At 38.7% G+C, this 24911-nt stretch overlaps 2 protein-coding genes across 3 annotated transcripts in view; one reads left to right on the forward strand and one right to left on the reverse strand.

Moving 5' to 3' along the window:
* Positions 1-6069: 6069 nt before the first annotated feature.
* PLCL1 (phospholipase C like 1 (inactive)) overlaps positions 6070-24911 on the reverse strand; it is a 410531-nt gene continuing 391689 nt past the window's right edge. For both annotated transcript variants that reach the window (XM_002712372.5, XM_051849314.2), the window contains exon 6: positions 6070-9619. In XM_002712372.5, coding sequence (XP_002712418.1) covers positions 9437-9619 — 183 coding nt within the window. In that variant the 3' untranslated portion in view covers positions 6070-9436. The remainder of the gene's footprint in view (positions 9620-24911) is intronic.
* LOC100351153 (large ribosomal subunit protein mL63) lies at positions 19810-20123 on the forward strand. The gene is given in 4 exon segments (XM_008258886.3): positions 19810-19828; positions 19831-19999; positions 20001-20055; positions 20058-20123. Coding segments are annotated over 4 exon segments (309 nt in total).

Below are 24911 nucleotides of genomic sequence, written 5' to 3' on the forward strand. Positions count from 1 at the left end.
ATAGCCAAATGAGGATAAAAAAACCTGTTGTAGACCATAAGAATGTTGCAAAACAAAACACTACACCACTTAGGAATGAAATTAATAAAGCCATATAAAATCATCCTTCTTACAACTATTACCACAAAGTTGTCTCTTTATTAGGAATTGGAATACTTGAGACAATCGGTCCTAAGATAACAAGATCACTAAATAAATAACATCAGATCCTACAGCATAAGACCAAATATTTACTTCACATAAATTTAAATGAGAGTCAGGCCTGCACTGTGGCTTAGTGGTTAAATCCACTACCTGTGTGCTGGCATCCCATTTGGACACCAGTTCAAGTCCCAGCTGTTCCTCTTCTGATCCCTCTCTCTGTGATGGCCTGGGAAAGCAGTGGAAGATGGCCTAAGTGCTTGGTCCCTGCACCCGCGTAGGAGACCTGGAGGAGGCTCCTAGCTCCTGGCTTCAGAACAGTCCAGCTCCAGCAGTTGCAGCCATTTGGGGACCAGAAACCATCCAACCAGCAGATGGAAGACCTCTCTTCCTCTCTCTCTCTCTCTGTCTTTCAAATAAATAATAAATAATCTTTAAAAATAAAAAAAAAAAACAACTTTTTTTCATACCCAAACTAGAGGTAAGGAAACCTAGAGAGAAAAAGGGCATGGCATTTCAGTGAAAAACACATATTTTGATAAAATATTGGTCAGAAAAGAAAATCAGAATGAGTCTTATGAAAGCATTTTGTAATATAAAGAGACCCTGTAGCATTATTCTTCTAAACTAATTGAAAAAAAAATTTACATCCTCCATCATGGTCTATCTTGCTAATTGTTCCTTGTACACTTGAGAAGAATGGGCATTCTGCAGTTCCCTTTTGAATGGTACTTTCAATGGGTCTAGAATTCTCGAATTATGAGCTTTGTTTCTCTTTCAGTAGTTAAAGAAAGTTGTTCCATTGTCATCTCATCTGCATATTTACAGTGAGAATTCTGCTCTTATTTTCTCTGTACATATCTGTTTTCATTGTCTGCTTTTAAGATTGTCTCATTATCACTATTTTTGAACAACTTGACTATGATATGCCTTGCTTGTTTTCTTTATGTGTCTTCTCTTTAGGATATTTTGAAATTCCATCTATGGGTTTATAATTTGGTAAAAAATGAAAAATTTTCAGCCGCTGTTTCTTCAAATATTTTTCCCTCTTCTTTACATTTTCATATGTATTAGATTTCCTGAAGTTATTCCACTAGTTATGACACTCTGTTCATTATGTAAAAATTTTTTTTGCTTCTTTTTTTAAAGATTTATTTATTTGAAAGGCAGAATTACAGAGAGGCAGAGGCAGAAAGAGAGAGAGAGAGAGATTTTCCATCCACTGGTCCACTCCCCAAATGGGCTGCAACTGCCGGAGCTGGGCTGATTCAAAGCCAGGAGCCAGGAGCCTCTTCTGGGTATCCTACATGGGTACAAGGGCCCAAGAGCTTAGACCATCTTCCACTGCTTTCCCAGGCCATAGCAGAGAGCTATGACCAGAAGTGGAGCAGCTGGGACTCGAACCGGCATCCATAGGGAACGCTGGCACTGCAGGTGGTGGCTTTAACTACTACACAAGAGCACCAGCCCCTTATTTTTTCTTTTACAACCTTTTACTGAGACAGTTTACAAGGTGTAAAATTTCCTCTTTGAAAGTAATTCAATAGCTTTTAGAACATTCACACAGTTGTGCAATCAGCATTACCTATGTCCGGAACATTTTAATAGTCCCAAAAGAACATTTATACCCATTAGCAGTCATCCTCCATTCCTCATCCTCCTCCTCCCAGCCCTGGAAACCATTTAGTTTATTCTGTTTCTCTATGGATACCCCTACACCTATTTTGGACATTTCACCAAAATGCAATCTTTCAATATCTGACCTCTGGGCCTGGCTTCCTCCTTTCATCGTAACGTTTCAAGGTTTGTGGTGTCGTAGCCCATATTGGTACTTCACTTCTTTTGATGACTGAATATAATCTATTGTACACATATATGATTTTTATTTAGCCTTTCATCAGCTGATGGACATTTAGATTACTCCACTTTTTGGCTATTAAGTGGCTGTGAATATTTGTGCACAACTTGTGTTGTGGATGTTTTCATTTCTCTTGGATATATACCTTGCAACACAATTGCTATGTCATATGGTAACTATGTTAAACTTTTAAGTGCCATACTGTTTCCAAAATATATTCCCACCAGGATGGTTCTGATTTCTCCAAACCCTAACACTTTTTATTAGCTATCATTTTTTTATTATAGTATGTATAAAATCAAGCCTGGGGCAGGCATTTAGCCTTGCATTTAGTTCACTGGTTAGGAGGCCTGCATCCCATATCTGAGTACCTAGGTTTGATACCCACCTCCAGCTACTGACTTGAGATCCCTACAGATCCTGGATGACAGTAGTGATGATTACAGTAATTGGGTTTCCTGTCACTCATGTAGAAGGCCTGGGATGAGTTCCAAGATCCTAGTTTTGTCCCCCCTGGATATTATGAAATTTGGGAGGTGAACCAGCATATGGGACCATTCATTATCTCTCTCAGGCATATAAATTTAGAAATTAATTTAGAAATTAATTAAAAGGGGGCCGGTGCTGTGGCATAGCAGGTAAAGCTGCCACCTGCAGTGCAGGCATCCCATATGAGTGCTGCTCCCGGCTGCTCCACTTCTGATCCAGCTCTCTGCTATGGCCTGGGAAAGCAGTAGAAGATGGCCCAAGTCCTTGGGCTCCTGCACCTACATTGGAGACCCGGAAGAAGCTCCTGGCTCCTGGCTTTAGATAGGCACAGCTCAGGCTGCTGCAGCCATTGGAGACTGAACTATCAGATGGAAGACCTCTCTTTCTCTCTCTCTTTCTCTCTCTCTCTCTCTCTGCCTCTTCCCCTCTGTAACTCTGCCTTTCAAATAAATAAATCTTTAAAAAAAGAAATTAATTAAAAATCATATCTCATTGTGGCTTTGATTTGCCTTTTCCATGGATATAGCTCATATATCTTTCCATGTACTTATTTCCAATTCTCATATCTTCTTTTCATAAGTCTATTCAGACCCTTTGTCCACTTTTAAATGGGACTGTCTTTTTACTGAGTCATAATAGTTCTTGATACAACCTGGATCCCAGTCTCTTATCGGATTTATGGCTTGTAAGACTATTATGTATGTTGTCTTTTCATTTTCTTGTTGATGTCATTCAGGGTATAAAAGCATCTAATATTGATGAGATTATTCATAGTTGATGGACATATGAATCTGTGGTCAATATCACTAGAGACAAAAGATAAAGAGAATAAGACATCTTTGTGGGGAGCAACTCGGACTAGACTAAGTTACTGGAATTAAGACTTATTCTATGCATCTGCTCTCCCACGGTATGGCGCTGGGAGAGGAGAAAACAGCTTCTACGCAGCTGCCTCTTGCCAACTTGAGTGCTGACCTCCAGGAGCTGATCCTGCTCCTGATTGGAGGAGAGCAGCGTACTCGGCGTGTGGGCAGCCAAGTTAGGATTGGCGGAGGAGGACTATAAAGGAGGAGAGAGATGGCATGCACCAGGAACATCTAAGGGGAACATCTGAGGGAACACCTGTGCAGCCCCCGAGAGAGCCGGCCGGCGGTGTGCCGCTCCCCTGCGGAAGTGGGGAATGTGGCAGGGGGAACCGCCCTTCCACGGAGGTGGAAGGGTCAGCAGCCAACCCGGGAAGAACCAGCAGCAAACCCGGGGAGGGCCGAGCAGACGAAAGAACAGCACAGGGTCCTGTGTCATTCCTCCACGAAGAGGGGGAGCGACACATCTTAACATAGGATATTGGCAAAGATGAAAATAAGAAAAAATAGGAGCCGGCACTGTGGTGTAGCAGGTTAAGTCTCTATTTGCAGTGCCAGTTGGAGTCCCTGTGGCTCCACTCCCAATCCAGCTCCCTGTGAATTTGACCTGGGAAAGCAATGGAAGATGGCCCAAGTGCTTGGGCCCCTGCACTCACTTGGGAGACCCGGAAGACACTACTGGCTCCTGGCTTCATATTGGCGTAGCTCCAGCCATTGCGGCCATTTGGGGAGTGAACCAGAAGATGGAAGACCTCTCTCTCTATCTCTCACTCTCTCTGTCTGTAACTGTGCCTCTCAAATAAATATATAAATCTTTTAAAAAAGGAAAATAAGAAAAAAAGAAATGAGCAGAACTTTGAGCACTCTTATAAATTCCTGGTGAGAATTTAAATTAGACAAGTTTTCCAGAGACTATTTGGCAGTGTATCTTAAAATCCCTAAAGATTTACATATCCTCTGACTCAACAATTCCACTCTCAGAAATTTAGCACAATGAAAAGCTTAATTTTACAAAAATGGATTTTTTTTATTGTAATTCTGATATAACAATAAATTAGGACAGAAAAGTCTAACAATAGGGTATTGGAGAAATATATTATGGTAAGCCACATAATAACACTGTTGTTATAAATTGATTATTTGGATCAAGGATCACATGGCATCCACAGGGGCAGATACTATGTAGGCAAATGAGTGAAGAGTCTATCTGACATGCTGAAAAGTATATGTTCTGAAGCCAACCAGGAAGTGGGTGTGGTAATAGCTGTGACATGACATGAGGAAAGAGGGTGTCTTTTGTTACCAGAATAGCCAATATTTTTTAAAGAAGCAAAGCAGGAAATTGAATTTTATATAAAATATAACGGTTTTCAAAAGTTGTCTATTGCCTGAAAATTTTTAACAAAGACTTAGTGGACAAATAAAATATATTATGTGTGGACTACATTTAGTTTGAAGACTGAAAGCTTTAGGATGTATATATATTTATTGACACAGAAAGATACCCATGATATATTGTTAAAGTTTTAAAGCTTCTGTTACAAAACCATTTATAAATTATCTCAGTGAAAACATAGGGGAAACATTGAAAGACATTCATCTAGGCAAGACTCCTCGGATAAAACCCCAGAAACACACACAATAAAAGCAAAACCAGACAAAATAGGATTATATCAAGCTAAGAAGCTTCTGCATAGCAAAGGAAACACTAAACAAAGTGAAGAAGCAACCAACAGAATAGGAGAAAATATTTGCAAAGCAAACATCTGATAAGGACCTAATATCTAACATATATAAGGAGATCAAGAAACTTAACAACAAAACAATACAGCTACGAAATAGGAAAAGTACATGAACAAGCATTTTTCAAAGGATAAAATCCAAAAAGATGTATGAAAAATATGAACAGGATCACTAACCATGAGGAAAATGTAAATACAAATCACAATGAGGTTCTACCTCTCCCCAGTTAGAATGGCTATCATTCAAAAGTAAAAAAAATAAAATAAAATAACAAACGCCGGTGAGGATGTGGAGAAAAAGTAGCCCACGATTATAAACTAGAAAAACCATTATAGAAGACAGCATGGAGATTACTCAAAAATTTGAATAGATCTACCATATAACACAGTCATCCCACTCCTGGGAATTTACCCAAAGGAAATGAAATCAACATATGAAACAGTTATCTGTATCCTCGTGTTTACAGCAACTCAGTTCAACAGCTAAGATTTGGAATCAACCCAGATATCCATCAACTGATGACTAGATAAAGAAAATGTGGTATATATGCACAACGGAATATTACTCAGCCATAAAAAGAATGAAATCCTATCTTTAGTAACAATATGGATGCAACTGGAGACCATTATGCTTAGTGAAATAAACCAAAAAGGCAAATATCATATGCTTTCTTTGATTTGTCATAGCTAATTTTAAAGTACAAAAAATGTATGTGAGTGAAATTAACATCTTAAAATTTTATTATCGTTTATAGCCCTTGTCTATACACCTGCAGAACAGTGTTCTTTCTACTTTCTACTTGTTGAATTCTTTATTTAATGGAGAATTTAGCTTGAGACTATAAAGTAAAATTAAAATATATTATCACAAAAGTTGTAAGAAAAAAAAGGAAGCAGGGAGGAATGGGGGGAAAGAGGATGGGTGGGAAGTATCATTATGTGCTTAAAGTCTTACATATGAGATATATGAAATCGGTTCTCTTTATATAAATTTATTTTAAAAGAAAAATAAGAGCTCATTTTGGTTAAAAATTAAAGCATATCCACACATAAATTTAAAACTCTAAACAGTGAAGAGATATAAATCAATATGTTAACAATGAGTGGTTTTAATTTCTTTTACTATATTTCTCTATTTTGTATTTTTACAATGAAAATATTTTATTTTCAAAAAAGATAACATTCTGTATTTTATGGTTATAAAAGAAAAAGTTAACAGTCTGGCTTAAAATTTTGAGAATAAATTTAAAATGAAAATCACCAAATACCCATGCACATAAAATAAAACAGATCTGAGTTCAAAATCAATTCTATTTTATTATCTCCACAGCCTTGGGTTTTATCATTTGTAACATGTTGAGGATAATACCTATCATCTCTGCCTCAATTCCCGTAGATGACACAAAAGTGAATAAATAAAAATAAAATTAATATATAAAACACTATTTTCTTAGCATCATCAAAGACCAAATAGATAGAAGGGAGCTTTTGCTATTGAAATTCAAGGATATATATACTTGTAGAATCAAATAATACAGTGGAACCATAATGAGCAAAAGGCTTTGCTTATTTGTTTTTACTATTCTATACAGAGGCAAGACCATCAGAGGGGCCTTTTTCTTTGCAATCTCTCCACTCTCCAATTCTAAAGCTCCTCTCCATTGCATGTTGCACCCCATGTCTAACAATGATAATGATACCCAATGAAATGCAACAGAGAATGAAGGACAACACTTTGCCAGAAGTAGCATCAGAAGAAGTAGTTTCTCTCTCATGCTTTCAAGAATATTTGAGTGAACCCTAAATGTTAGTGGATCTCTAGAACAAATAGACATGGAAACATAAACAAAAACCACAATGAAGTTTCACCTTATTTAGAATGGTTATCCATCAAAAATCAAAAATTAACAAATGCTGGTGAGAAGTGGAGAAAAGGTACCTTGATATATTGCTGGTGAGAATGTAAACTAGTACAACCATTATGGAAGACAATATGTAAGTAGGTAAGCTACTTCCAAAGATGGGATTTTATACTGAAATAAAAAAATGCATACATTTTCTTTGAAAAACAATAAGAGAATTTTCTACCCTTTATCATCTCCTCCCAATTATCAATGTCACTGGTGGAGGTATGAATTTGTCTAAGTGGAAATCATGAAGTGAAGACACCTATAAGTAAAACCAAGCAATTTGTTGATGTAAGGCTTGGTTTATTTTTGTCTACCTCACCTCTTTTTCATGCTAATTGGCTTAGATACTTGCATTTTGCTATTCCTTCTACAAACAGGTTAAGTACAACAGAGGGCAAGGAAGTTGTCCAGGGCATTGTATATCATTGGAAAATTGCCTTAAAATGAATTAAGATACTTCCTCCTCATGTATTGTTTTAACCCAGGGAGTAGTTCATCACATCTGCTCCATGGAACTAGCATACCCTTTATATTAGTTCATTTTTGCGTTATTCTAAAGAAATACCTGAGGTAAGCTATATAAAAGAAAAGAGGCAAGTTTAGCTCACAGTTTGGAAGTTCAATGGTGTGGCGCCTGCTCTGGTTTGGCTCTGTGGAGGATCTCATGGCAACACAATGAGGGGAGCACATGAGGGTAGAAGAGATTATAATGTCAGACAGAAAACCAGACTGATTCAGGGGCTGGGCTCATTCTCTCCACCACTAACTCAATGATCTAAGAAACTTTCATGAGGCCCCAACTAAAAGTGCACCCTCCCTCCCAACAAAGCCATCGTAAGGATCAAGCCTGTAACACATGAACTCTTGGCAGACATACTCAGAGTATATTCAAAACCATAGCACTCTTTAGGATACTTCTGATAGATACTTCTGATTTTCATTATCCTTTTTAATTAATTCATAATAAATGAGAACAACGAAGTGTTTTTTCATATTTTTACTCTTTCAGTAATGTGCAACATGAACATGATAGTGTTAAGAAGTCAGAAATAACTTAACACAGTAGCTATAGAAGATGTTTATATTTGCAAAATTTCTACATTTATCTTCTCTACATTCTCCCAAATTAGTATATTTGTTAATAAAATTAATTATGAAGCTTTTCAAAATAAAAGCAATGTTTTAAATAAATATATTCTTTATAACCATAGAACATTTAGTTCTGTTGGAGGTAACAAACATTACACTCAAGTACTTTATGAAGACATTAGGGTAAAAAATTATCTAGATGTAATTATAAACATACCCTAGTTAGTAATCTACTTCACTTGATGAGCATTTTCCTGTATGTGTTAAAATTATATCACACAATTAGGTTACAAATCATCATTAAGATGTTATCTGACCCACAAAATTTATATATACCAGCTCAACATGATGTTATGGTGTTGTTTCAATATGTCTTATTTAAATTTCAATTTAGTCCACTAAATTATATCCAATCCAATCCAATCCAAAACCTTTTAGCTTCACCTGTCTTTTGTAGAAAATGAATGCTAGGATCCCAGTTTGGGAAAATAAGGCCCTCCTACAAATCTTGAAATCACATAATTTGAATATCGTTGTTATATCAAAATCCTACTGATACAGAGTTTTCAGTTTGTGTCAGAGTACTACATAGAGTGGGCACACATTTATTTGTGATCAGCTTTTCCACTAAAATCATATTTGGTAAATGGCTCCAGAAAACTTCCTAAAAATTGATTTTTTAGAATAAATATTTAAAAGAGGTCACTGAAGAAATGACTTCACCAATGTTTCCAGAAATTCTGATCATTTGTTTCATCTTTTAGTTACTTTTATTTCTACTGTGATTCTTAGAAATTTTTCTAATCTATATCTAATCTATCAAAACATCTATGCTTTGATAAATTTGACTTCCTTCAATAATATGCTATGCTAAGATCTCTAAATTAAAGGACAAAGGCAGAGAAGTAAAATTAAACACAGCAACAGATTACATTAAGTGCTCTTTAGAATTTCAGATTAACAAAGTTTTTCCAAAAAGATAATATAAAGGAATAACTTACTAAATGAATAATGCAACACAGAATAGATTTTAACAGGATCTCTCTCTCTCTCTCTCACTCTCTCTCTCACACACACACACACACACACACACACTTCCACAATTCACACAAGTGTATACACACTTACATACATCTAAGAATTGAAAATACTGCTAATAAAGGTTTTAACTTAGATAAATTAACTGCATTAAAATACTGACATTGTGAAAATATCTGTTTATGTCCAATACTCCATACAGAGCATCTTTATGTGAGTTTCTAAAAAATTTAAAGAAAGAAAACAAGACTGAGAAACCAGAGTCCTCAACAAGAGGATGGGTAAATGTGCCAACACTGCCCAGGGTCACAGCTTTCCATTCTCGTCGCCACTTTCCTTCTCCTCAATCGCTTCCAGGCTACGCTTGCTTTTGGTCTCAGCCCCAGTGCTGGGGCCTTTACTCAGTCCACAGGACTGGCACGCCAGCTGAATCTGCTTCATGTTTTCTATAGCTTCATTCTTGGCATTCTTCAATAGATCTCCTTGGCCCTAAAAACAGGTAGAAATAAACAGCAAAGAAGAAAGTTATGAGCCAGGCTTATCCTGAATGTTGTTGCTCTACATCCTTAGTGATATTGCTGAATGAAGAAATGGACCCAGACCTGCAAGCTCGCTTTTTCAGGATTTAAATCAAGGATCTTTCATAGCAGTACTGAGGGATTTTGCTTTTTATTGACACACAAAAATTATACATTTTGTAAGGTATTATGTGATGTTTGTATATGTTTATCCACCACACAAAAACACGATAAACCTACCTCCTCAAACATTTATCATTTCTTTACAGTAAAAACATTAAAAATATTTTATTCTATCCTTTTAAAGAAAAATATATAATACATTATCATACTTATAGCCACTCTACTGTGCAACAGAAGACCAGAATTTCCTATTCATATCTAACTGGAACTTAGTACCTTTTAAATAATCTTCCCATTCCCTCTCTTACCCTGCCCTCCTCCGTCAGTATTTTGCTTTCCACTTCTATGAGTTCACATTGTTCAGATTCCACAGATGCATGAGATCATGTCTTTCTGTGCTTGGCTAGTTTCACTAAACATAATGACCTGTACTTCCGTCCAAATGACAAATTTTTTATGTCCTTTTTTATGTCCGGAGGGCATCAAAAACACAAAAAGTAGCAAATACTGATAAGGATGTGGAAAGAAGGAAACCCTGGTAATGTAAATTAATACAGTCATTGTGGAAGACAGTGTGGCAGTTCATCAAAAAACTAAAAAAAGCACAACTATATGATCCAGCAATCCCACTACTGGTTATGTAGCCAAGGGAAACGAAATCACTTTGTCAGAGACAGCTGCACTGCCACATTTACTGCAGCACTTTTCACAATAACCAAGACATGGAAAGAACCTAAGTGTCTATCAACTGGTGAGTGGATAAATAAAATGTGGGACTCAGCTCTTAAAGTCAAGAACTTCAACCTGAGTCTTGCCAACTGGCTCTGTGGTTGCTGGCTGCCCATTGGGATTCTTGTAGTAAGAAACACTCTTCTCCCACTTCTTCTACTTCTTCTTTTAAGATTCACTTAATTATTTTAAAAGCAGAATGGCAGAGAGGGAGAGACAGACAGAAAGAGATCTTCAATCCACTAGTTTAGTCATCAAATGGCCATAATAACTGGGGCTGGGGCTCACCAAAGCCAGGAACCTCCATCTGGGTCTCCCATATGGGTGGCAGGGCACTGAATGGGAAGCGTAGCAGCCAGGATTCAAACCAGTGCTCTGATACAGGAAACCAGGATCCCAAGTGGCAGGTTAACCTGCTGCGCCACAATGCTGACTTCTGGAACCCTCTCCTTTGTGTACTGAGGGCAATCAACCCATCACTATTCTCTGAGACTGCATACTGCTGCAATTCCTACCCAACCCAGCTCTAGCATTCCTAGACTTGGGTAAACACAATAATGAAGAAAATTTTCCTTAAATAATTGAAAATTAAATCACCCCTCAGTGTATAGGAGCTTACAAAGCCAATCATATTCTATAAAATAAATCACACAACCTTATGCTGGTTTTTAATATATTGGATAATTCTTGAAATCTGCCTATCAATAAATTATTAGTAAATTATTAGTTATCCACATTCCTTCTGTATTTTACATCATGCTGAGGACAATGTCCCCCATATGGCTAATGGAGCCTCCAGACACTTAGCATGTCAATTTAAAAAAAAAAGTGAATGAGAAACCAGGAACACATTAGCTGTCAATTATAGTAGTGTCTTCGATTTTTTCCAATATGTTAGTTCTTGTTTGAGTTCATTATTACAATGATCAAGTGTATGCAGTTCTACTAGCTCAGGTGTTGAAGAACTAAGTATGGAGAAGCAAGAACATGTCGTGTACAGACAAAAGAGCTTCCCTTCTCTCTCTCCTCTGCATCCCCAAGGCAGTACCCAGGAATGTGACTGAAACAGGGACAGAAAAGATGGGAGGGTAAAGGCATCATGCTGATGGATGGCACAATCTTCCACAGTGCAGCAGCTCAGAGGAAGGCTATGACACCTATTTTACACAAGGTCATCCATGATGCTCCACTGTATCTCTTTAGCTTGATACATTATTTTTCATTAGAGTGTATGAGAAAACATGTATTTGAAAACATCTTAGAATATCTCATGTACTTGGCAATTGCACTCTATGTATTAATAGATAAGTCCTTATAATATAAGCCTTTAACTACATGGGATGAATAATTGCGTTTTGCAAATGTTTGTTTTAAAGTAGACTTCTCATACCTCACTCATGGAATCAGTTTAACATTCTCATGAGGAGAAACAAAGTTGAGCCTGCCTATGAGATTAAATGGCGGCCCAAGGTCACAGCCAGTCAATGACTGAGCTGAACTAAAGTTCAGGTCACTGGCCTCCTGGTCCAGTGCTCTATTCCACACAACATGTTTATAAACTAGTCTAAGTCTAGAGATTGGGTACTGAAGCTTATCAGTGAGAAAGTATGTTCTAAGGGAAAAATATTCATCACAGCAGTAGAGTCGGGATGTTTGTTCTTAACAGTATAGATATGATGAACGAATCTACTCTGAAATGGAAAAGTGAAGTCATACCCACTTTGAAAAATACAGTTCTTAAATAACAATAATGCAATGTATAATGTGGTTAGTCTGGGTGATTACTTGCCTTCTGATATATATATGTGTGTGTGTGTGTGTGTATAAGTATATGTATATGTGCATATATATGTATATATATATGTGTGTGTGTATATATGTGTATATATATATATACTCATTCAGTTGTCACTACATTGTTTTTCTTACTCTCAATTTACTGATGGATAAACACAACCTTTCCTGAAAACCACATAGTTGCCAGGCGGAAGAGCTGCAGTTTAAACTCCAGCAGTGGGTTCCTTTACCACTAAATGATATGGCATCCCACAAAGGCAAATCATGCCCTCTCCTTAAAGTGTATTAAATCCTTCTCCTCATTGTTACCAATGGCAACAGCACAGGTAAGAAGAAAGCTAGTATCCACGTGACACAGCCTGACAGAACTTAGACTTGGAGTCTAGAGTCAGGAGGAGAGGCTACAGCAAGGAGACCTGGCAGCAGCAACAGTTACCGTATCTCCTACCAGCTGCTCTCTGGGCCACTTTCTCTTGTGAAAATAAAAAGCCTTTGACCTCCCTCATGGTTCCAAGATTTAAAATATTGAGAAAATATGTTCAGAAGCTATTTCAATTAAATGATATAAGGTGATCTGGAAAACAATTAACATTGTCTACTACTATAATAAACATTTTTATACTGTGTATATTTTAATATAAATGTGACTAATTTGTTTAAAATGCATCTGAGAGATTTTACAGATATACATCTTGCTACTGTTTTCACAAACGGAAAGATTCCTTTAAAAGCAAGCTGTGTTAACAATGAGACTATACCATATTCATTTTCAGAGCATTACTTTTAAGAGTTCCCTATTCATTTAGCTTTGAAATTATCATCAAGCATTTTAAATGCATATCAAAAGCAAAACTGACCTCTTTCTTAGTTGGAAGATAACAATGAGACATATAATAACTTAAACCTTTGACGCCATTGATACATCATGCTCTTAAACCCCCTTTCCCACAGCAGCCTCTAAGGCCTATTTTAATCAGCCAGAATGTCATCTCATGGGTTCTGAGAGGTGGCATCCAAACTTCAATGCCAGACTGTGCCAGTTCTGGTAAATAGAAGCCAGATTCTCTGGAAAACAATGGCCAGTTGGAGAAAACAGTTTGTACCAGTGCACAAGAACATGACTACATCATCCCCTGATAACCCAGGAGACAACAAGTGCTGGCTGCACAATACAGGCAGAAAAAAATTAGCAAATCAGAAATTCAACTATTAATTAATAAAGGAAGCAAAAGTGAAAAACTAAGCTTTTTTTTAAAAGCAATAAAGTTCATCTTTCTGTTCTGTGGTTTAAGGAATCCCATATTGTCTCTCTTTGGGTGCTCTCAATTAAGGCACCAGAACTAGAAAATATTCCTTCGAGGCAAATTCTAGAGTGAAGTTGACTATTAACAACCCGCCTTCTGGCATTCCTTACAATGCTGAGTTTTTCCCGTTTTCTATGCAGCAACTTCTTACAATCCAGTGCAACCTCCCTTCCCTCCCCTCCCTTTCTCTTCTATCAAATCTCCCCCAAACTCTTCTTAACGATCCAGCTTACACAAGATCTCCTCCCTTCAAACATTTCTGTCCTATGCATCATTCCCTCCAAGATGAATTGGGTATTCAGATCAGCTAAGACATTTAAAAGTACTAGTCACTGTACAGTGTGCATTTAGGAGTATTTTAGCAGAGTATTCTGAAGGCTATGCTTTAATTCTGTTCTCAAACAGAAGTCTGAAGGGAGGACGGATAGAGAGAAAAGCCCAGGAGGATTCATTTGATTAGTGCATATGAAGTGAAACATCCCTTGTATGCTAGAATAAATCTGGGATGGCTGTGGAATGGAATGTAAAATTAATGGACAATTTGACCACTGAACACTCAATTTGAAAGAAATGTTAAGCCGCTGTGGCAGTTCTATACTAGCAATCTTAGGAGGTGCTTCAGGAAAACAAAAATGAGGACTGCTTTTTAAACATTTTTATTTATTTCTACTTATTAGGAAGCTGGAGAGACAGAGACACAGAGACAGCTTCTAGTCACTGGTTCACTCCCCTAGTGTCAGCAATAGCCAGGGCTGGGCCAGGCCACAGCCAGGAGTCAAGAACTCCATCTGGATTTCTACACAAATGGCAGGGACCCAAGTTTTTGAGCTATCACCTGATGCCTCCCAAAGTGCATGTTAACAGGTAACTGGAATCAGACTGCTCCAAACATCTGCCCCAGAGAAGGGCTGCTTTAACTCAAAGAAAAGTAAGAGTAACAGACTGATGCACACTGGCGCTGATGGGATGAACAGACTGACTCAGTCCCAAGAGCCATGGCCAGCATTCGGCCTCCATGGTTGGTTGGCTCCTGAATGTGAGATTCCAGGAAATCCTAACACATTTAGAAAGTAACACTTGGAGGGCCAGCACAGTAGGTTAATCCTCTGCCTCCCGCGCTGGCATCCCCTATAGGCACTGATTCTGGTCCCGGCTGCTCCTCTTCCAATCCAACTCTATGCCATGGCCTAGGAAAGCAGTAGAAAATGGCCTAAGTCCTTAGGTTCCTGCATCCACGTGGGAAACCTGGAAGAAGCTCCTAGCTCCTGGTTTAGGATCAGCCCAGCTCTGGCCGTTGTAGCCATTTGGAGAGTGAACCAGCAGATGGAAGACCTTTCTCTCTCCCTGTCACCGTTTGTAACTCTATCTCTCAAATAAATAAAGAAAATCTTTAAAAAAAAAAAAAAGTACCCCTTAGAATCATGGAAAACCACAGAGAGATCATCTTAGAAATTTGTGAGTCCAAGAATTAGTGATGATTAATGAACATTTTAAAAGTAAACATTAATGGCCGGCGCCACGGCTCAATAGGCTAATCCTCCACCTTGCGGCACCGGCACACCAGGTTCTAGTCTCAGTCGGGGCGCCGGATTCTGTCCCAGTTGCCCCTCTTCCAGGCCAGCTCTCTGCTGTGGCCTGGGAGTGCAGTGGAGGATGGCCCAAGTGTTTGGGCCCTGCACCCCATGGGAGACCAGGAGAAGTACCTGGCTCCTGCCATCTGATCAGTGCAGTGTGCCGGCCACAGTGCACCGGCCATAGCGGCCATTGGAGGGTGAACCAACGGCAAAAGGAAGAACTTTCTCTCTGTCTCTCTCTCTCTCTCTCTCTCACTGTCCACTCTGCCTGTCCAAAAAAAAAAAAAAAATTAAGTGTCTCTTATTAAATCCTTCCAGCAACATTAAACTGCAATTAACATATATTTTCTCAAAATCAGGAACTACCTGATGTAACTAAGATTGTAAATCAGGCTGTTGCACCATAGTACCAGCATTTAGATAACAATTAATGAATTTCTTACAATAACATACTATCATCACACTAGATAGTAGCTAACATTTACTGAATATTTAAAAGAGACTAGAATTCTAAATGTAAGTGATCTATTATTTCACATGCTTTAAAATCTATCAAAACATAATTAAGATTTTTGTTATTCCTGTTCCTACCAGGAAATGCAGTTGTCCTCCAGTGTCTGAAAATAATTTTAGTTTCAACTTGGCAGAGGACTCACAAAAGACAACCATGGCCCTTTTCCAGCTATTTTTCCCATGAACTGTACTATCCCTTGTAATACCAGTGCATGCAAAAGCAGAGCATCAGTTCTTGTCACATGTGAAGGAAATGAGTGGGCTGCTCAGAGCATACCACAAATATTTAAAACAGCTAATTGAGAGTCTGGGAATGGAAAAGACCCTCACATATACACAGCTACACACATAAATAAATGCGGCTCTCTCTCCAGGCCAACACATATGGGTATCTCTGAGCACACACTAAACAACAGATTGATTAACCTGATATTCTTTCCCTGGTCAATTCCACGCCCCCAGAGAGAATCACCAGGGCTGGCTCTGCAGTAAAATTTGGCTGTGGACACCAGGGTGATGTCTCATCAGTTGTCCCAGCTACCACCGGGTAGACTATACTGTGGAGGGCTGTGCATAGCCACCACCTTACTAGATCAAATTTCATGCTTTTGGGGAATCTGAATCATTCAAAGAGGTCAAATGCCTTCCTCTGAAGAAGCAGAAATAACTGTTATAATGTCCTCCACTTGAGAAATTAATATAGCAGATCACAAAACCATTTTTATGTTATAGCAGATGTATTTCTTTTGATGTTAACATTTCTGGCACATCGTTGTGTTTGCAATATTAGGTTAAATTAATTAAAGATGTCTTGGGATTCTTGCTCTCTAAAATGAAAGCCTGATTATTTAGGGAATGTATCCAAGATGTTAAAGTTATAGGGATGACAGGTATAGCCATTTGGAAATTATGTATAAAATACTTTCATTGCACAAAAAATACAAGTTTCCATTGCATTGAGTTAGCAACACTCATATTTATTATTTTTCAACACCTTGGCAAGAATATTTTAAGAGTACTCTACTTGCCACCCAAAAAGTTGAATTTTTACTCTATAAACACTCAAGAAATATGGATGAACAGTTGTATAGTAGTTCTGGTTTAACAGCTCCATGGTGCTTTGTGCACTGTTGTTCAGACACTCTCTGCCCAAAACACACAAAGCACTGATTTTTCAAATCTATATTATATAAAGTAATTAATCCATATCATTTTGTAGCAAAGGAAAGGGAATTACATTAGGCATGATCAACAAAACCATTATATTATGTAATTTTATATAATTTTTAAAAAGTTGTGACTGATATGTTTTATAATTGATAATAAACTCCAGCTAATCAAAATTTTCTAAATTTTCTAGTGTTGTGGTGCAGTGGGTTAAACCACCAAGAACACTGGCATCCCAAATCAGAGTGCTGGTTCAAGTCTGAGCTGCTCTGCTTTTGTACAGCTCCCTGCTAAAGTGTCTGAGAAGGCATCAGAAGATGCCCCAAGTACTTGGATCCTGCCACCCATGTGGGAGACCACGATGGAATTCTTAACTCCTGACTTCCCAGACATGTTACCTGCTGTGGTAATTGGGGAATGAACCTGCAAGTGGAAAGTCTCTCCCCAACCACCACCTCCTCCCTCTGTCTCTCTGTTGCTCTACCTTTCAAATAAATAAATGTTTTTAAACATATTAAACATTTCTGAAGACTGTGAAAACAGAACATAAATAAGTCTTTGTAGTAGCTGGGAATCTAGTTCTCAAGGAAAAATAATTTGTAAAGCATGGAAGACATTTTAAAGAGAGTTTAAGATAATTTAATGGCAAACAATCCATGTAAAATTGAAAAATGCAGCAGACTACATGTTTAATAACCATTATACTTAGTGAAATAAGTCAGTCCAAAAAGACAAATACCATATGTTTCCCCTGATTTGTGGTAAATAATAGAGTACAAAAAATGTAATGTACATGAACAAAATTGACATTTTGAGATTTGATGATTGTTTACAGCCCTTGTCTCTACTTTTGAGGAACAGTGGTTTTTTTTTTTTTTTGTCTTATTGTTTGTTGAATTCTTTATATAGTTAAGCCTATGATTATAAAATAAACTGCAAATATGTCATTGTAAATATTAAAAGAAAGAATAAGAAAGGGAAGAGAAGGGAGGGTAGGAGCATGGGTGGAAGGGAGGGTAGAGTGGGAAGTATCACTGCGCTCCTAACTCTGTACAGAAAAGGTGGGGGGCCACCACTGTGGCACAGTAGGTTAAAAGCCATGGCCTCAGCAACAGCATCCCATACAGGTGCCAGTCCATGCCTGGCTGCTCCACTGCTCCACTTCCTACCCAACTCCCTGCTAATGCACTTGGGAAATCAGTGGAAGATGGCCCAAGTCATTGGGCTCTTGCACCCATGTGGGAGACACAGAAGATATTCCTGGCTGGGGCCAGCATGGTGGCACAGTAGGTTAATCCACCACCTGTGGTGCCAGCATCCCATATGGGCACTGGTCCTAGTCCCAGCTGTTCCTCTTCCAATCCAGCTCCCTGCTGTGGCCTGGCAGGAGAAGATGGCCCAAGTGCTTGGGCCCCTGCACCCACATGGGAGACCGGGAAGAAGCACCTGGCTCCTGGCTTTGGATCGGTGCAACTCCAGCCATTGCGGCCATTTTGGGAGTGAACCAATGGACGGAAGACCTTTCTCTTTGGCTTTCTCTCTCACTGTCTGTAACTCTATCTCTCAAATAAATAAAATCTTTTTTTTTTTTTTAAAAAAAAAAAAGAAACTCCTGGCTGCTAGCTTCGGCCTGGCCCAGCCCTGGCTGTCGCAGCCATGGGGAGTGAACCAGAAAATGGAATCTCTCTCTCACTCTCTCCCCGCCTCATCTCTTACTCTGTAACTTTGCCTTTCAAATAAATAAATAAATTTTTTAAAAAACTCAATTATCAAAGTTGTAAAACTGCAAAACAAACCTACCTATTGCATTGAGATGCCCTTAAAAAGAAGTTCTCCAGAACTTAATAAAGAGGTATTAAATTTAAAGTCTGAAATTCCCATGTGTTGTGCCTGTAATACCTTGTTCTCATCCATGTATATGTGACTTGAGAAATACTCCCTTTGCTTTAGGAACTATTGTGGTCTCCTTTATCTATAAAAGCAGACCTGATTCTTAAGTTCTACTTTGTTCACGTATTCATCAAATAAATATTTATTACACACTACATACAAGGCTATGGTTCTCAATCCCATCAAAACCAAGGCACTTTAGAACAAATATTTTATAAGATTCCCTTTATTATTCAAAAATGAAATGTACAGCTAATATAACCTACTTACATGTTATTTAAAATATGGTTCAAAAGAGAAACAAGAAAATGGTCATTTAAGGTAAAATAATTTGTATGGGGGCCGGCACTGTGGTGCAGTAGGCTAAGCCTCTGCCCGTGGTGTCTGCACCGCATATGGGCACCAGTTTCTGACTCGGCTGCTCCTCTTTCTATCCAGCTCTCTGCTGTGGCCTGGGAAATCAGTAGAAGATGGCCCAAGTGCTTGGGCCCCTGCAACTGCATGGGAGTCCTGGAAGAAGCTCCTGGCTCCTGGCTTCACATAGGCTCAGCTCCACCTGTTGCAGCCATTTGGGGAGTGAACCAGTGGATAGAAGACCTTTTTCTCTGTCTCTCCCTTTCTCTGTCTATAATTGTACCACTCAAACATATAAATAAAATCTAAAAAAAGTATAAATGACCAAGGAGGCACATCAGAAACCCTAATAAAGTCAGCAAATGCCTGCACTATGCCCCCAGGCTGGTTTCCTAGGATACAACAGTAAGTTGTAAGACTTACAGTAAGACACTATCATTGTCCCCAAAGAAATTAAGTCTAGTGAATGCAGAGGCATCTGTCAATTAATCACAAAAATACAGGTAAAGCTAGTCACCAGTTGTCTGAAGTGCTGAGGGAAAGAGTGTACTGCTGTGAGGACTGTGGTCTGGGGAGAGGAGCTGAGAAAGTGACAGTGCAGCACTCTGCGAATGTGCAATGTGGAGGATGGGCAGGCATCTTCATTGCTTTCTTGGTATCTTACTGTCAATGAAACACAATACAGAGTTCTGGAGAACGCGGCAGGCAGCATGTTCCTCACCGCGCTGCTCCGCGCAATCGCATTCCGGGCCGGCAGTGGAGCGGGAAGCACTGGCGGCCACCGCAGGTGTCCGTGTTTGCGAAGCATAACATGATCCGTCGGCTGGAGATCGAGGCCGAGAACCACTACTGGCTGAGCATGCCCTCCATGAGCGCCGAGCAGGAGTACGGCCAAGCCGCAGCGCAGGGCCGAGGCCTTCGAGGCCTTGAAGGTGGCCAGGACCTCCAAGTTCCCCACCCCGCCCCGCACAGGTTCGTTGCAGACCAGCTCGACCATCTCAGTGTCACCAAGAAGTGGTCCTAACCCTGAGCCTTCGCCCTTGGGTTTGATGGATCACCGGACCGTCCTGTCTGTGTGGTGCCGGGACTGAAAAGCTCCGAGAAGAAGCAGGAGGCTTTGGACCAGAGCACAATGAGCCGGGTATGCGTTGTCTGGGGCTTAAACTCCCAAAGCACTGTCCAGTTGTGTTCACATTTCAGTCTGCTAGGAAGATACCTGGGATTTCCTGAGCCACAGATAAGATAAAATGTATTTTGAAAGTTGTAATAAAGCTGCAAACCCGATTTGGGGGTCTTTGCTAAAAAAAAAAAAAAAAAAAAAAAAAAAAAAAAAAAAAAAGACAGACAATACAAGAAGGTTCCTTTGATGCTTGCCCCGAGTCTTCAATCCTGGAGTCGTACAGACAGAAACAGAGATGGTGTGACAGAGTGTTCTGGAAAGAGGCTGCCTATATGGCACAGCACCAAAATTGCCTCCTGCATCCCATTTTTCTCTATTTATAATTTCTTTTGTTTCCTTAATATCTATACCTCAAGGAAATGCTTGGAGTAGAAAACTTATAATAAAGTGTCACTTAATAACTATCATTTAGGCCTGAGAAATAAGAGTGCTTAACAATTTTTCAAAATTTTTGAAATATCTGAAGGACAGCTAAGCAGTTTTTATAACTTTACAGATAAAAAAGAACCAAGAAAGCCAAATAAATATATTGCCCAGGTTCATACAGAAAATGATTGTGAAGGAAGTAACTACTAATGCCTGCTTCCCAGGCCAAGAGATGTTCTTTCATCATCATATTGTTTTCTTTTATATTAGGACATATTAGATGATATATCACACACATCATCCAATAGAACTTAAAAATACAAAGAAGGAAAGCCAGCTTCAGATCACTATGGCTTGTAACAGAAAAAAATTCTCTGATAGAATCCCATGATTGCTCTAGGAATAAATTGCTAGCTTCATGCTGATACTTTCATTTCTGGTATTTGTCATCAATGTAGGTGCAGAATTTGGGAATATTTAATAATCTCACTATGAGCCAAATGTTCAGGAAACTGGAATATAAAAACAATGGTAGGGGATTCATGAGTGTGAAAAAAAGCTGAGGGAAAAAGACTAATTTTTAATTTAAAGACGTTAATTTAAAACTATATCAGCCCCAATAGGTCACATCTAAAAGGAAAATTAAAGGATCGGATTTCATTATAGGCACCAGCAAAACACTTTAAAGGATGTTATGAATGTGAGACTCATCAGTTAACTCCCAGACTCCTGTGAATACTGATTTCTCCTTGAAATACTCAAGAGCCCTTCCCCTCCCCCCAGTCAAAAAACAACTCCCACATAAGTTGGCTGCCCAAGATGGCAGATGCACTGGCTTATGGTGCAGGAATAAACCTGATACAGGAGAATTCCTCCCAGATGCTTTGATTTGTACCATATTGTTAATACATAGGTGAACTCACTAGAGAACAACAGTGTCAGAGTAACTACTTCAAATCTTGGCGCCACCCCTTATTAGCTTTTCAACTCCATCTCATAGACTTATCCTGAGATTAGAGTGATGGTATGAGTGATGGTATATGTGCATCGTTTAAAACAATGGCTCGCATACCTAGCAAATTCTATGGATTGTGACATATTATTCCATAAATAGAAAAGGAAAGGTTTCAATAAATGCAACATTTTGCTGCCAATAACAACAACATTACAGATGAGCTCCTTGTACTTTAACTTTTAAAATGTGAGGAAACAAAAAAACTGCTTGAAACTTAAGAAAAAAATGATATGTAGGCAAGGGCACAATAGCAAGTAATAAACTGTTCCTGAAAATAAAAACCATGATTATGTCTCCCATTAGTCCTATAAAAGACACCAGAGTACGCAAATAAGAATAACAGTAATTGCATTGATGTGGGACCTTTTCTGAGTGGACCCCAGAAGGTGTTATTGTTCCCTCTCCACCACCAAAAGCTCTCCTTATTTATAATTTAGAGGCTGCAACATTGTTCAGTAAAACATTGAAACATTGCTCACTATCAGAATGAAAATGTTAAAACAGTTGTCTCATATATGCCAGATGAGAAAGAAAAAAATGAAGTGAAATCATCTGTCACCAAAAGAAATGAATGGCAGGCATTATCCCTTGTGACAGATCTGTTATATTTCTGAAGATATCATAAGTTCCTCCGAGGGTGCTCTGTTTAAGAAGCCATCGTCTGCTTTGGGCAAATGACTGCGGGCCTAATTCACTTACAGAAAATATCAACAAAATCTCTTCAACACCAGTGAGCGGAACTAGAGAAGACCCTGAGCTAAACGTTAAAAACGTGATTCAGTTGAGGAAAGCTTTATGAATTTAGCTTGTGTGGTGATTCCAGAACCCTGAGACTTCTCTTGCAGTCACTTTGATAAAAGAGCCATTCAATAAAACGATGCAAGTTCCTGCTTGCTGATTCCCCTGTTCTCTGCTCTTTCCTTCCCTTTACTGCGATAATCTCCATCTCTGTCAACAGATCTAATAAGAAAAGCAGAAGATTAATATCCACCTTTAGCAAGGTGACAAAAGAAAGCAATCACATTTCACATGAAACTTTAGGAATGGAAGGTTATTAGCCAAGCAAACACTCACTGCCTAAAAGTTCCAATTCTTCAAATTCACTTTCCAAGGATAATAAATGACCCCAACCTCTCCATTAACACCAACATCCCAAGTGCCAAAGGCCAAACACAGGAGGACCTCCTTTAGAAATCTGTACTTGGCCTACTCATGCCATTTCTGTTTCAAAAAGATCATTTACAACAACTTGAAAGATATAGGATACCCTAAACTCCAGAGCAAAAACTAATGAAATAGTTACTGACATTAGAAAAGTATTTTAAAAATACATTCTCAGATGTGCTTCATAAGGTTTTCCCTTAAGAAGTTACTGATCATATTGCTCAAGTTACCAGTTACTTGTCCATCCAAAAATAATTCTGCAAAAATGCTAGAGTAAGAATGCAGAGGCAATGGTAACAGTCCACAACCCGAGTGAACTGATCACAAAAGGGTCTCAGCTGCTTTACCATCTCTGCAGCACTGTGAATTTCAGCAGGCACTTCGTTTTTTTCATGACATCTAGTACTGTGTTGCAAAACTGCAGAGGCACCATTCACATTGCCTTCCACGTGCATGGCATTCCCTGCAGCCCAACTGCAGGATGGCATCTGGTCTAGTCATGTCCTTTCACCTCGGACATTTATTCGTTATTCTTTGCAAACCACTAGTGATTTTAAATAGACTGAAACTGTCCCCTGTAAGATTGCATCCTGGTTCATGCAGGGCTGGCCCACCAATGGCCTCATGAGCATCCATTCACCCTGGCATGTGTTCTAGATTCTGTGTCAGTTGGAGTGGCCAAATAGGTATCAGCCAGCATTGCAGAGGAGCAATAGTTGTACACCATTTACCTAAATGAGTCATTTTCTTATGAATGAAGCTAAGATAGCTACCAAATTAAGCATGCTACTTCTTAAAGGTAAAATCCATCCCAACTTCCTCCTTAATGACTGCTTTGGAGATCTGGTAATTGATGAAGTGTGAACTCGTGAATCATCTCCAACAGAACATTCAGTTAAGAAACCAGACTAATGCAACTGAAGGCAATATCCCTAATCTGAGACAAGCTCCAGTTGTGGATCTCAGAGTCAAGCCATCCAAACCAAATTACTAGTAACACATTTCCCTCCAACTTTTCATGTCCATTGAAGAATAACATTCATAGTTCCAAATTGTTCATATTGTATCATGTTGGCTTGATCAACTTATCTGTCCCAATTTATCTGTGTATACTTCCCCTAAATACCAGTATGCATATCATGAAAATAAGGACATTCTATATTTCCATAATACACTATTACTCCCAAACAAATGAACATTCATTGAATTATTTCATCTGGCTACAGTACATACTAAATCTGGCCCCACCGGTCCAATATTATATCCATCACTTTTTAAAAATCCAGAATCCCATCAAGATTCACATATTACCATTACCTTTGAAAAAACTACCTAGTTATGTAAAGTGAGAGTGAAAGCAGGAGTGACAGACAGTACTCTGGGTAACTTAACAAGTTCACAACAGTAAATACCACTCACTTGAAAGACATACATTTCCACAGCTTCCCTCCTATTGAATTTATGGAATATGCACCATGAAGTCATTGCATGCACTTGTCAAAACATTTCTTTTAAATGTCAAAGACCATCACTCTCACATTCTTATTTTTAAATCAACTTTATAAATATATACGCCTGGAAAAACTCACCATACATTCACCAAACCCACTCAGTTTTGTGAGTATCATGCTGACACCTCCCTCCTCCTTCTTCCTATCCAGAATATTCTTCCCAGATTAGATTACTGAGCAAACCAAACCATCAGCAACCAGTAGGAGAAAAAAATTCATGTTCAATTCCTTAATATACCAGTAGCTGATATTTCTCAGAACATGCATACATGGAACACAAAAAATAAATTAGAGGAACTTAAAATTATCACCATGTAGAAAATCCATAACTCCTTTGACAAGTAGTGTGTGATGTTATCCATGGCCACTGACTCCCTGCTAAAGAAAATAGCCTCAGGCTGACCTTGAGCTGGGATGGTCCTGCTCTGCACTACAAGAGCTGACCTTACTTGGCCACAGCTGGTTGGACTGAGTGTTCACACATGGCCAGTCAGTAGCTGGACAGTGACCTAGGAGATGGCTTCATGCCAGGCAGTCAGTAATGAACGTAATTAGACAAACCTATCAGATTAACTG

Source organism: Oryctolagus cuniculus, chromosome 3 (assembly GCF_964237555.1).
Source record: "Oryctolagus cuniculus chromosome 3, mOryCun1.1, whole genome shotgun sequence".
Classification (NCBI taxonomy): domain Eukaryota; kingdom Metazoa; phylum Chordata; class Mammalia; order Lagomorpha; family Leporidae; genus Oryctolagus; species Oryctolagus cuniculus.